Source organism: Maniola hyperantus, chromosome 1, assembly GCF_902806685.2.
Source record: "Maniola hyperantus chromosome 1, iAphHyp1.2, whole genome shotgun sequence".
Taxonomy (NCBI): domain Eukaryota; kingdom Metazoa; phylum Arthropoda; class Insecta; order Lepidoptera; family Nymphalidae; genus Maniola; species Maniola hyperantus.
Genome location: NC_048536.1, coordinates 638903 through 653094, shown reverse-complemented (window position 1 = coordinate 653094; position 14192 = coordinate 638903). Strand labels below are relative to the sequence as shown.

The following is a 14192-nucleotide window of genomic DNA, read 5'->3' as shown; positions in this document are numbered from 1 at the left end:
TATTACATTCATCCAAGATTTGACCTCAATTTGACAGTAGATGATTGACAGACATCTGTCATATCATTTTAAATCATTTTCCTTGTGGTTGCGGTACTTTTTCTTAGGTATTTGTTTTATTTATTTCGTAGGTGATTTAAACGAAATCAAATAGTAAGAAACAATCATTATAATGAAATTATGTGCATAAATTCATCGATGACCGTGGTAAATGTGTCTCATAAATGTTAAAATAAAAAACAGTCGACAGTCCAGTGTATGGAGCAAGTTATCATAATATTTTACTTATATTCTGATTTAAATATTTCTGCATGTGATGGGAGATAGGGACTGGAGACCGTTTATTTACGGCGGCCTCGCGTCGATCGTCGCCGAATTTGGTAAGCCTTAATATTTGCGAACAAAAACCTAACCTAGTAAAACATGAATTAACACAAAAATCACTAATAGCAAGACGTAATGCTGTACTGCCTTGACATCATTTCATTTCCTATTTTAGTCTGGAAATATTCTGTTTCTTCGATTTATCCATTGTCCCATTTTGTCGCCCACTAAGTCTAGAAATATAAATTTAAGCAGGTAAAATTTACCTAGTAATAAATTTTTCCTAGGTACATTCCCAATAGACACCACAAAGACCCGTCTCCAGATCCAGGGTCAGAAGATAGACCCTCGTCATGTGCAGCTGCGGTACACCGGCATGATGGACTGCTTTGTGAAGACTTCTCAGCAGGAGGGCATCAAAGCATTGTATTGTGGGTAAGTCACTTGCTATTTCTATTGGCGCGTGCCCGGGATCGAACCCCTAGTTGTGATAGCCTAGTCCTTACCACTAGGCTATCACAGCTTTTAGCCATGCTTAATATGCATATTTTGTGGCCTTTGCCTATAAAGAAAAAAAAGAGCAACTGCCGAGTTTCTTGCTGGTTCAGCACGGTTTCGGCTGGAACGGCATTCCGAACCAGTGGTAAATTAAACTAGTTAACGATTCAAAAGCACCTGTAATAAGTCTACTTGAATAAAAATATATTCTATTCTATTCTATGTCCTGTTTCACTTATCCATGTTGTCGTCAGCATTTGGCCAGCCGTGCTCCGTCAGGCCACGTACGGCACTATCAAGTTCGGCACATACTACTCGTTGAAGAAGGCGCTAGCTGCGAGACGCGCCGACGGGGGCTCCAAGGAGCACTTGCCTACCAACACGTTCTGTGCAGCGTTTGCTGGCGGCCTCTCCAGTGCCATCGCCAACCCTACTGATGTGCTCAAAGTGCGGATGCAGGTGGGAAATCCATACTAATATTATAAAAGCGAAAGTGTGTCTGTCTGTTCGTCTGTGTGCTGGCTTTTCACTGCCCGTCCATTTAACTGATTTTGATGAAATTTGGTATAGAGATAGCTTGCATCCCGAGGAAGGACATAGGCTGCTTTTGATCCTGGAAAATTAAAGAGTTCAGGCAGAGCAGGATTTATAAAAAACTTCTTTTTTTTTAAAATTTGTTATAGGCGCACGCTTGACCACGATCACACCTGATGGAAAGTGATGATGTGGCCTAAGATGGGACGCGTTTGCCTAGAAGGTACCTATTCACTCTTATTTTAAAGATACCCGGATTATAATGATTATAGTGATTATACCTAAATCCACGCGAAGTCGCGGATGTCATCTAGTACTAATTATATATTGGAATAATATTTTTCTGTATTTTTATTTTGAATTATACTATGGAAATTACTGGCAAATGGCAAAATTAGTATCATACTTACTTATGTAAGATTTTTCACACCTTTATTACCTGTTATCTCCCAAAGTCACCATGATCCAAACAAACATTCCTCCCAGTGTTGGGGGCTATATATAGAGAAACTTTTAGCTTTAATAAAATAACCATGGTTTTTTAAATTTATAGACTAGCGCTTGGCTGCAATCAGACCTGCTGGCATGACGTGATGATGCAGCCTAAGATAGAGCGCGCTTGCCTAGAGGATGCCTATTCACTCTTGACTTGAAGGTACCCGAGCTAGGCTGGTACGCGCTGGCTCTTAGTCCAATACAAATGATAAAGACAAAAAATTTATTGTGTGTTAACCATGTTGGGTGACCAACCGTCGCTGCCGCCAGCGGCTCCTTGGCCCCTGCAACTCGTTATCCACATAGTAGAAGGTTTCCAACACTGCGCTTTCCGGTGCAAGGTCGCTATTCTAGCGCCTTGGGAGTGGGACCCCAACGTCTATAGGGTTTTCAAACTTTTTATAACCATCTTCTTCCATACCTTATCCCACGCTACGTGGAGTCGGCACATCTTTTTCTTCCACTCACTTCTGTCATCCGTCAACATATTATCCACCCCTTTTACATGCATATCTTCTTTCACGCAATCTATCCATCTTTTCTTTGGTGGTCCTCTCCTCTTTTTTCCTTCCACATGCATATTTAACATTCTTCTAGTGACATGGCTTTTTTCCCTCTACGTTATATGCCCATAAACTTTTTATAACCATAGTTTCTCCATATCTCGCAGGTGGGTGACGAAAAGCGCAACCTAGTGCGATGTTTCATCGACATGTACCGCCTGGAGGGTGTCCGCGGACTGTGGCGCGGCGTGGGGCCCACGTCGCAGCGCGCCGCCCTCATAGCCGCTGTGGAGCTGCCCGTGTATGACGCGTGCAAGCGGCGCCTGATGGCACCCTTGGGGGATGCTCCTCTAAACCACCTCCTGTCTAGTCTGCTGGCCAGTTTGGGCAGTGCGGTCGCTAGCACTCCTCTGGATGTTGTACGGGTAAGTTTACCATCACCTACACAATGCTTCTGCTACTTCCCGCCACCGTTAGGGTAACCAATCAACACTGAGCTATGCTGCGCTGTGCTGTGCTATACTCTATCGCTGCTCTTAGATGATAATGATTATAATGAAAATACAAAACAACCCTGCCTTTCGACCTTTCAGTTTTCAGTCCACTCCTTTGCCCATTGAGCTATTGAGGCTCATTGAAAATTACTTGTTGTTTGTTTCAGACGCGACTTATGAACCAAAGAAAAATGAAAGATCACATAGCAAAAACATGCGAGAAGGTGTACAAGGGAACTATTGACTGTTTCGTGCAGGTGAGAACATTTTCACTGTCAGTGCTATATCTCTTTTTTTGTTAGTGCTATACCTGTAGTAACTTACAGTACCCAGCAGGAAATATAGTACATCAACTTTTAGAAAGAGATAGCAGTTCACTAGAGCGTTGTCTATGTCGTTGAGACCGACAAAACCTGACAGAGACAACACTCTAGTCTCTATGAAGACAAAATCTCTTTCTAAAGATCGATATACAATATTTCCTGCCGGCAACTGTATAACCGCTGGTCCTGCGCCTGATCTCTCGTAGTAGTCGACGCAGACGAAATCGCAAGCATAAGCTAGTGGAAAATAACTAAATTGGCCTTTTTAACTTCCAGACGGTTCGGAACGAGGGCTTCCTCGCCCTGTACAAGGGCTTCATCCCCACGTGGCTGCGCATGGGCCCTTGGAACGTCATCTTCTTCATCTCGTACGAGCAGCTCAAGCGCGTGTACTAGACTGGACCTTGTGTCCGCGCCGTACGGCTCACTTTGCCCTGTCCACCGCTGCTTGCACTGGGAACTGTAGATAAGGTAAGAGATTCTCTTTCAATCTCTCTTCTTAAGAATAACTGCTAAGTTTCTTGCGAACTCTTCTCAGTACAATCAGTAGGGCATTAGGGTATTTTACCCTTTCTTGAAGTGTCTTAATTTGATCCTAAAGTGATAATAAAATTTACAAAAATTTTATTCGATCGATAAGTGCAATAAAAATGCATTTCAAATTTACGAAAACGCTACCCGCCATCTTGTTAGGTTCATGAGCTGTCATGACGTCACGCGGATTGGTAAGCAACAGTTTTCTTAGTAATACATCACAATTTCAATCCATGTGACGTCACTGTCGGAATTAACATGGCGGCTACAGTATCATGCGTTTTGGATATTTGTAGAACAGATTTTGTAGAAGTGAAATCTTTAAAATGAATTATAAAATTCATTCTATAATTTTATGAACTTAAATTAAAATATTTCGATAGCTTATTGCTAAAGGGCTTATTCTACCTTTCTAAATAAAACGTACTTAATGGTTAAGAGTAAATTGCTCGCGATCACAAGGGGCCACAAAATTAAAAAAAAATTAAAACCGACTTCCAAAACCACAACCACTAAAAAATAAAAAGAATGTTTGATTTATTACTGATTTATTATCCAAGAGTTAATGTGGTTCTTTGGAGTTGGTACCAATTAACTAGTATTTTCATAAATACCTTGTTTCAGATATAATTGGAGTGTAGCTGAATTATTACTTTTGTTGCTATATTTGTATTTTGTATACTGGACTTATTTTTAAGTAGATACTTTTTAAAGTCAGAGCCAGATCTGAGATACGACTTTGTTTTAAAACGGATGTGCTTTTTCGTCTTTCTGGACGAAATACGCGCTAATTTTTTGTTGTGCATATAATATTATAGCAAGGGAGCTGGTGGGAAATTTTGGAGAAGTGCTTGAGTAAATTAGTATAGTTCTTCTACTTTGTTACCTGATTATGAAAACTTAGAGCTGTTGGCCTATTTTGTATCTTTGTAGGGTTTGTAATTTAATTGTGCTCTTGGTAAAGTTTCCATACAAAACTCAAAAGCATACTACACATTTCCATTGAATTGAGCCTTATCAGTTTGTTAAAGAGCACATTTTTATAAGTTCGTAACTTGCGGTAGAATATTATTGTTTTTAACTAGACACTAAAAATTTTACGAAATTAAATTTAATCATTTAACGCTAAGGAACAATTTTTAAAATCTAATGTCTTCACTAGTAACAGGATATGCCTTTTACTATATACCTGCCATTATTGTAGAAGGTAATTAACCGAAATTACGTCGTGAACACCGAATACAGTGACAGTAACCGATACTGTCACTGTATTGTTATACACATTTGCGCATTTAAATTGGTGTGAAACTATGCAACATAGCCACTGAGATACGAAATAGGCCTGCTACGGTAGATAATAGACATTGTGAGAGTTATAAGTAATGACATAATATTTAAAATTTTAATTCTTCCACTTAAGCACCTCGTTATCTTTTTTCGCCAGCTCTCATACTAGTTTGTAAGAGTAACTGTAGCTGTGACATATCATGCTTACGAGATTAGGGCACCAAGTGCGTTTACACTGTTTCCTATAATATATTAAGCTATTTTTATTATATTTTACTCTCGGTTAAATTATTTGCAAGATCCTAAGTAAGGAAACTGTTTCGGTTAAAATTCTATTTTGAAATCATGCAGTATTTTTCTATTGACATTTTTACCAAGATATCATTTAAAATGATATAAAAATGGTAAGCATTTTTATATCATTTTAAATGATATCTTTTTTTACTTATATAATATGATTTTCAAAATCTGAAGTAGTAAAACTAAGGATCTACTCGTAACTTTAATTTTGTTGTTACTAAAATTAAGAAGCTATGAATAATTTCTGTGAATATCTAACTTTTTATGTATTCGAAGTTCGAACGTAGCTGTAACTACATTTATCAGCATTTATTTTTCAACTTGGCGAAATAATTTCGAAGATATATTTTAGACGATAGTTTAAAAAAATAACAGCTTCCAAAGTCTAAACATAGACGACTGACACATTTTTTATATTATTTTTTAAGATAATTATAAACGGTTGGGTTGATTATTCATTTTAGGTACATTGTTTCCAACAAAACACATTTTTATTCAAACTTTATAAGATGCTAATTTTCTACCTAACTTTTGTGAAATAAAAGTTGATTTCTCATGGTTGTTAGTCCGTGCCAGCATTTCTGCCAAACTAGTTGTTTATTATATATTATTAATAGATCCAATTTTTTAATAGATTAAGGCTTGGGATTACAATTAAAGCACAGGTCTGTTATGTCACAAATTCTAGTGTGTAGATTTATAAAAGCTTTTTATAAAATGTATCTATTCTAAATTATTCTTATATACATAAATTATCTTAGAAAAATTAAACTATTATGATTAATATCTTATACTCATAATATGAAAGTCTGAAAAATATAAAAAAAAACCATGCTTTGTATAAAAATATGATAAAGTAATAAATCTGTGAAACATCTTGTCGTTAGTAAAAAAATGTCCATTGGAACAAGTTTATACTAAAAATATTGTTTTTGCTATTGCTTATAAGCACGTGTGAAACACATTTGTAAAAATTTAATTATCATGTAAGTAGGTACAAAGAATTAGCCAAATTTATTATCGAATAAATTTTTTTTTGGTGTACACGTCGTTTTATTCAACGTAGGTATTTAAGCTATTCATAAAAGACTAACTGATCTAAAACGCACAACCTTAATAACTGGGGTTTGTAACTTGATATTTTGACAGAAAGTTTATTTTATGACACAGGTGCCCAATAACAAAGGATAATAGGGGCTGTAAGTTGGTATGAAAATCCGTTTTTGTATACATTTTTCAGTTGAAAATGAAGAAATCCGTGTTTCAGAATTCTCGGAATTACCATCCGAGCGAAGCAGGGGCGGGACAACTATAGTTATTATATTCTAAGAGAGCGTGGAAAATTTTGAGGATGTCACGGGCCGGTCGACAGGTTTTGCCATAATATTAAGGAAAGGTAGAGAATTTTACAAAATTACAACTTTGATCAAGCACCTCTTCAAAAATTGCCACGATCTCTTGGACTATTATATGGATTACTATGTAGAACTTTTTAGAAAAGGGTAAAAACTTCTCTATTTGTTCCTATCAAAGCAAAATCTGAAATTGTCTGACATAACTGACAAAATCAGTCAATTGCAAAACAATGGTATCATGGAATTGTAACATAGAGATAGCATAAATTGTACGCTATTTTCGCGGATATTTTGCAGAAAATTAGTGAGATCTAGGTTCCCCTAACACCAGACTTGTAATAACTAAATTGCAATGAACGCAATCATTAACTAATAGTACTCTTGTTCCTATATTCATAATTCACAACACTCGCTCTGAAGTTCGCGCGTAAACTGAATAATTCGAAGTTTCTGGTATAGTTCCCGACAGTTAAATAGTCGCGTCTGACCTACGAAGCACGTGCGAGCTCGCGTAGGTATTGTTACACGCGCTCGTGTACTGTGTACGAATGTAGAACTCACACTAATGCAGACGGTGAACGCGGGGTGCGTAACGGCGCGCGTGCCGGTGTGTTCCGCTCCCTCACGTCGCGCCCCACTGACGCCTAAACATGCTATTCCGATGCGTCTTGCGGTTAACTTCAAGAACGACTATTTAACTGGCGCGGACTATATCTCGACTCGAGTGTCATTATCAAGCCATCGTTGGCACACTACTGAGCACGAATCTCTTCAAGTTTTATTTTTTAAATTTATAGACTTGGCTTGGCTGCAATCAGACCTGGTGGCAAGTGATGATGCAGTCTAAGATAGAGAGCGCTTGCGTAGAAGATGCCTATTTACTCTTGTACCCATATTATAATTGAAGGGGAACTGATGCTGGAAGGTTGTTCCAAATCTTAGCAGTTTGAATTAGAAATGAGGAGGCAAATCGCTTCGTACGTATCCGTGGAATTTCGACTACGTACGGGTGCAGACCTTGGCGATGCTTTGCGGTACTATAGTAGAAAGGTGAAGGAGGAACGAGGTTGTTAAGTTCTAGTTCAGGATTTGGGTCTTATGCGGACGAACGCACTTTGACTTGTTTCAGTTAAAACGAGACAGACTTATGCCAAATGCCAGCTATATAATGCTGTCCCGTTTTAACAGTATCTTAAGTCTAAGCAAACTCAAAGTACTCATAGATATATCTTTTATAATATAAAAATGAATCACTAATTGGTCATCGCATATCTCGAGAACAGCTGAATCGATTTCGCTATTTTTTATAATATTCCTTGAAGTACGAGGATGGTTCTTAAGGAGAGAAAAATTTAAAAAATTTTAATTGACTGTTAGGCGGAACGAAGTTCGCCGGGGCAGCTAGTTATGTAAATATAAAGCCTTAGACTTAGGATTGCGATCATTGCATTGTAGCTATCACGTTTGGTGTGATAGAGGCGTAGATAGTTATTATAAGTGGAAACCATGGAGAATAGCCATAATGTGGTGGATCCCGAGGCGGAGCGCTGCATGTGCGAGGGCGGCCCCTCGCTCGCCGTGCTGAAGGATGTGCAGAGGGCCTACGAGGAAAGGATGGAGCTTATCAATAGGACTGGAGGCAAGCAAAAGTTACAGGTACCCTCGATTATGTAGGTATTACTTACTAGCGATCCGCCACCGCTCGGCTGCAATAACACCTGCTGGCAAGTGATGATGCAGATAACGTGCGCTGGCCTAGAAGATGCCAATTCATTCTTGACTTAAAGGTACTAAAAGTGGAGGGGAAAAGTGAAGCGGGAAGAGGATATGTAACCTCTCGCTCCAGCAATGCACGGGGCTGCCATTGCTTGTACAGTATGGTATAATAATATTGTAAATTGATCACTTGAAAAGAGCAACCGCCGAGTTTCTTGCTGGTTCTTCTCGGTAGGAACGGCATTCCGAAATACTTGAATAAAATAAATTCTTTTCTATTCTTCCGTTTCCTAGTGGTTCGAATTAGAAACGAGGAGGACAATCTCTTCGTACGTGTCCGTGGAATTTCGACTACGTACGGGTGCAGACGTTGACGATACGAAGGTATCCTCCTGACCTGCATCATTTCTGCCGCAGAAGCAGGTGGAACTGCTTCAGTCGTGGGTCAGCGACCTGGTGAGCCAGAACACGCTGCTCACACGCACGGTCGAGGAGTTGGAGACGGAAGTCACATCTCGTCTACTGCTGGAGCGACGCAGGCATTCTGAGGTATGATTTGTATACTCTTCGATTTTCCGGGATATAAAGTAGCTATAAAGTTACTCTCCAGGTCTTCAAACGTTGCAAAAAACTGGTCAGACTCGAAAACAGTGGTTCCGTATCCGTGCCATCGAACAAGAAATAATTTTTAGGGTTTCGTACCTCACAAGGAAAAAAGGAATCCTTAGAACACTATGCAAAGTCTTCTTGTCATTTCGAAGTGAAATCTTGAGTAATATTCCACGGTGAAAAGTTTGAAAAGTGATGTGTTTTAAGCTTCAATATAAGCAAAGTGCAGCGAACAGTAGTTATACCTACAGAAAGCTTGAAGAATAGATCTTCATCGTGCCTGAAATATCTTTAAGAGATCTGAAAACCCCAAGTAAAAAAAATTTTGCAAATCGGTTAAGAAACCTGGAAAAATCGATGTACATACATTTAAAAAAAAATCGAAAAAAACCGGGCCGAATTGAGAACCACCTCCTTTTTGGATGTCGGTTAAAAACAAGGGAGACCCTTCGAGAAACATGCTGAGACCATGAAAGTTGACTAAACCCTTGTTATATGGAACAGATCGAGTGTGAACTTCGTGCGGAAGCAGCGGTGCTGCGAAAGCGATTGGCTCGGAAGGACTCTGATCTGCGCGGACTTCTGGAGGTATTGCGACGACTGCGAGAGTTCGACTACTGCACCATAGATGGCATTCACTTCAACGAGATCACGGAGTCAGATATATTCGGTTCAGTATTATGGTGCGTTTACCAATGACCTTTCTTTTTAATTTCCTTTACATTGATATACCATTGTATGTATTGTAGTTCCATTTTGCGTTTTGAGAAAATCTGCTGAGTTTCTTGCTGGCGGTTTTCAGTAGAATATAGTTTTAAAACTGCAGGTAGAGACCTTGACTTGTATGAAATAAAGGCATTCAAGATTTTGCCCGTACTTCGTCGAAATCGGTTAAACGGTTGAGCTGTGAAAAGCCAGCAGACAGAGAGATATACTTGCACATTTATAATACTAAGTATGGATTTGTTTTGGTTCCAGGCCTCACAGCGAGCTAGAGCAGGGTGACTTGAAATACAACAGTTTGAAACCAGAGCGCGGGAAAAGCAGTAAAAATTACAAATTCTTGTAGAGTATTTTTACCGATTTTCTCCCAGTGTGTGTACTTTTTGATATTTTTTAACTTTTGGACATGTTACTTGTTATTGTATTGATATTGTATTGTTCTGGATATGTATTTTTTTGTAATAAATTGGAGAATTTTGGCTCATTACATTTTGTTTTAATTTTCTGAAACACCTATCGAAAGGATTCAGTAGTGAATCTTTTAGAAACTGTGTACTTATCACGAAACGAATCTTAGAAAGAATTTTAGGTTAAAAAAGTATTTTAAAAGTTTAAAGATTGGAAGACTTTTAAACTGTTGGAAAAAGAACTTTATAGAAAATCCAAAATCATCATTGAATTCATGACATTATGAGAGACCAAATTCAAATTCGGAATAATTTATTCAAAATAGGTAGGTAATAAATTACACTTCTGGTGGTCGGTTGTTGGATTTGTAAGATGATATACTGGTCATAATTATAAGTCCCGCAAATGCGCGAGGCCGCCATTTTAGTGACGTCAGCACTAGACTGAAGTTTCAAGCTGATGGTATATTTTTATTTCGGCTGACGTCAAAATGACGTCATTTCGGTGTTAATGAGACATGGTTCCAGCGCAATAGCAATTTGCGTGACTTATATTACGCAAACTTAAAACTAAAGCTACGAGGCATATTTAACATGAAACGTTCGCACAGCTCACATAAGAATTTGTTGTAGAGGGATAAGGAGAAAACGCCGTGTGGGAAAGTGAATGAGATGAAGATGCTGAACGACTCGCTCAAAAAGGAAAACGTTGCTAAAGACAGGTAAATACCGTACAGTACGTGGCGGAAAATAATTTAGAATGACATTTCGGCTCTGTAGAGTGTTGTCCCTGTCACTCATACCTATATTAAATTCTGGTTGTTTCAGAGAGATAAGAAGATTGAATAAGGACATGCAACAATACGAGCAGACCATTTCAACGTTGAGACATGAATTATCCAATAGCATGTACCAATCGCCGTTCGTATCCTTTCTTTTGTTCAACTATTCGTCTTGATAGTAGTAAAATTACGTACCTACCCTCGATAGACTCCAAAAAGGGACAATTTTGGACTAGAGTAGAGATTATAGAACATTTTCTTATATTTATAACTAGCTTATCCCCGCGACTTCGTCCGCATGTACTACACAATTCTCAAATCCCTGTTTCACCTCTTTTTTTAGCGGATGCCTACGTTATAATATAGCTATCTGCATGCGAAATTTCAGCCCGATCTTTCGAGTAGTTTGAAATGTGCCTTGATAGATCAGTCAGTCAGTCAGCTTTTCCTTTTATATATATAGGATTCAAGGTCAAGATATAATGATTACCATTTTAGAATGTTTTTTATCTGTACATAACATTTATCCTATTGTAGGGATGTGTCAAAGAAAGATGCGGAAGTCATGGCTGACATTTGCTGCACAGGAAGTCGAGAGGTATCCATCCTATTAATAATTCTCCCGTAGTCACAGACTGTGTCATAGTTTTATAGTAGCTATGCTTATTGGTCCACACACATTAGCAATTTATGGCTAAAATTATTGATTTCGGTCGCAAGAACGGCTATAAGCGGATAGCTTGGGCAGTTGATTGTTTAAAATTCATGGCCCGCGCGAGCAGTCGTTAACTAATCGAACAGTCCTTGTCAACTGCTCAAGCGGTCAATTAAACTTTAATTTTAGTTCCTTTAATTATTAAAGGAACGGTAGCCCGCTCTGTAATCACAGATTGTAGAGGTCGTGCCTGTCCCACCTCATACGGTGGCGTTTTGGCGCGTGGCGAAAATCGGAACTAACGTTGCCGTCAAGTGTCCCCTTTGTTCTTGTTTGAATAGTCGAAGCCTTTGTTCTCCAACAGCGCCCCCCTGTCAATGTAATTCAAGGGCCAAAAGAGCCTTGTCGCACTGTACCCTATATCACTTGCTCTCAGGTACAAAAATCCTTGAACAAGAAATGCAACTAATTTTTTTCCATTTGGTTATCCAAAATGATAAGGTAATTTGGCATAGAAAAGTTGTCTTTTGATGGCAGCAATGTCGCGACGCAGAGCCAGTGAAGGAATACGGGGCCTTAGCGCGCAAGGACTCCGAGCTTTACCAGGAGCCTCTGCATCAGGTGGAAGTTAAGGTAGCTTCGAATATCATTATTATTAAGTTTCTTAACTGTCGTGAACTGTAGGTACCACTATTGTGAAGATTGGCCGTCGTCCCATGATAATATTATAATGCTCTGCTTTTCGTTTTATTTAATTCCAAGGCCCAACTCTTCAATCCTGATGCTGCAAGGTACTGAACTCCTAAGCCGTTTGGAAAGGTTTGCTGGTGAATAGATATTTTAGATACCAAGCAATGACTTCTACACGTGTATGCATGTTGAAGTCGGGCGAGCTTCACGCTTGGATTTTTAGTATCTTTTATTGTGCTTATTATATCTTTTTATCGTTAGCTATACTGGTCCATGCCCTGCTGTTCGTCACAACGTGCCAACTTAAACCAAAAACATTAATAATTATAATCATTTATCTATTTTGCTCAGATATTGTAGGTAATAAAAGAATACTGACTCTCTTGTTCAGCCAAGCAATGGAAACGTCCGTTCTCTCCGGCAAGTGAACGTGGCGCTGCGGGAGGAGATCCACGCCATGCAGAGCGTGTGCGCAGCGCTGGACGAGCAGTGCCACGTGGCCGCGTTGCGCGCGCAGTTCAAGGACGAGATCATACATGAGATGAGGCAGCAGTTGCGGAAGGCTAAGGCCAAGGTACGGGAGATGTAACTAGGTCTTCAGGTCTTCCCATGACCCCGTTTTAGTGTACAGAAGGATGGCAGATGCAAGCGATGCCACATTTTTGGGCACCATAATGTGATTTCCTCATTTCATAGAGTATTTCTATCTCTCTTCAGTAATTATGTGATATCTTAAGGTATAATTCCGAACCACGCTGCACGCAGCAGTGCTGCCGCAACAGTGCTGTCGCGCCACTACTGGTCCCCATACAATCTCTATAAGCTTATATGAGACTAGCTGATCCCCGCGGCTTCGCCCGCGTAGATTTAGGTTTTTAAAGATCCCGTATAGCCTATGTCACTCAGGAATAATGTAGCTTTCTACTGGTGAAAGAATTTTTAAAATCGGTTCAGTAGTTCTAAAGATTACCCCCTACAAACAAACTTAACGACATTACCTCTTTATATAATATAATACAACGGGCCGTGCAGCAGAAATCGTAATATTTTAATTTCGCCATAACTTCAAAACCAAACGTCCAATTTTAATCATTCAAAGACCAAATATTATCTCCATAAACTGTTCTTAGTGATGAAATCATTTATTTTGATAAGGATTAATAGCATGAGTAAAATAAACGCGTTTAAATGTAGTCCAAAAAAAATTCAAGATTTTTAAATAAAAAAATGGTTGCTGTGCCTCACTCGACATAGATGGGTATAGTGTGTCGCGGACTTTTTTGTAGATATTTATAAGATCTACAATTAATTAGAACATTTTATGGTTCTATCTTTTATAGTTTAGGCAGCGTACGCAAAATAAGTAACTTTTCTGGTTGATTTTTTACACCTTGTGTCCGAAAAACCCAAATATCTTACGGAACCCTATTTTTTTCCAAAATAAAATATAGCCTATGTTACTCGTGGATAATGTAGCTTTCGAATGGTGAAAGAATTTTTAAAATCGGTCCAGTAGTTTTTGAGCCTATTCAGTACAAACAAACAAACAAACAAACAAAGTTTTCCTCTTTATAATATTATATAGTGTAGATTCCATTCCGAGCTAGGCAGCAATGTCGCGGCAGCAATGTAGCGGAACATCAGTTTTACTGTACTTTGTGTTTTCCAACAGCTCAAAGAAGTAACAGAGTCAAACAGTCTGAAACTCCCGAAGGCAAGAGACAATGAGAGCGAACGCAAAGCATCTGGATCCTTCGACTCCCTCACCATATCGTGCGTGCAGCAACAGCCGAGGAGGAAGCGTAGAGTTCGTCCCGAAATGGACATGAGTGCCAACTGGCACCGACACAATCCCAACTACAACGCTTCAGGAGATGACATGTCTTTCAAAGATGAGTGATTTACTTTAGCGTTTAAACTGTCGTGAGTGATTTCCATATTATACATATCTTACACCCGGTTG

General features: G+C 39.0%; 2 protein-coding genes across 2 annotated transcripts; both read left to right on the top strand.

Moving 5' to 3' along the window:
* Window positions 1–81: 81 nt before the first annotated feature.
* Bmcp (uncoupling protein Bmcp mitochondrial) lies at window positions 82–6336 on the top strand. Its single transcript, XM_034973192.2, has 7 exons — window positions 82–380; window positions 612–759; window positions 1077–1281; window positions 2522–2779; window positions 3016–3105; window positions 3448–3642; window positions 4330–6336. The coding sequence occupies exons 1-6, from the start codon at window positions 317–319 to the stop codon at window positions 3565–3567; spliced, it is 885 nt and encodes a 294-aa protein (XP_034829083.1). The 5' UTR covers window positions 82–316; the 3' UTR covers window positions 3568–3642; window positions 4330–6336.
* Window positions 6337–8123: 1787 nt separating this feature from the next.
* On the top strand, window positions 8124–14130 carry LOC138402790 (cingulin-like protein 1). Its single transcript, XM_069500876.1, has 8 exons — window positions 8124–8303; window positions 8781–8912; window positions 10736–10824; window positions 10931–11023; window positions 11422–11482; window positions 12077–12172; window positions 12621–12803; window positions 13902–14130. Exons 1-8 carry the CDS (start codon window positions 8154–8156, stop codon window positions 14127–14129), a joined length of 1032 nt encoding a protein of 343 aa, XP_069356977.1. The 5' UTR covers window positions 8124–8153; the 3' UTR covers window position 14130.
* The last annotated feature ends 62 nt before the right edge of the window (window positions 14131–14192 follow it).

Coding starts and splice junctions, on each gene's coding strand:
- Bmcp (XM_034973192.2), top strand. CDS start 317: ATGGGAGATAGGGACTGGAGACCGTTTATTTACGGCGGCCTCGCGTCG. Junction 381..611: donor GTCGATCGTCGCCGAATTTG/GTAAGCCTTAAT, acceptor AATTTTTCCTAG/GTACATTCCCAATAGACACC. Junction 3,106..3,447: donor CTATTGACTGTTTCGTGCAG/GTGAGAACATTT, acceptor TTTAACTTCCAG/ACGGTTCGGAACGAGGGCTT.
- LOC138402790 (XM_069500876.1), top strand. CDS start 8,154: ATGGAGAATAGCCATAATGTGGTGGATCCCGAGGCGGAGCGCTGCATG. Junction 11,024..11,421: donor AATAGCATGTACCAATCGCC/GTTCGTATCCTT, acceptor ATCCTATTGTAG/GGATGTGTCAAAGAAAGATG. Junction 12,804..13,901: donor TGCGGAAGGCTAAGGCCAAG/GTACGGGAGATG, acceptor GTTTTCCAACAG/CTCAAAGAAGTAACAGAGTC.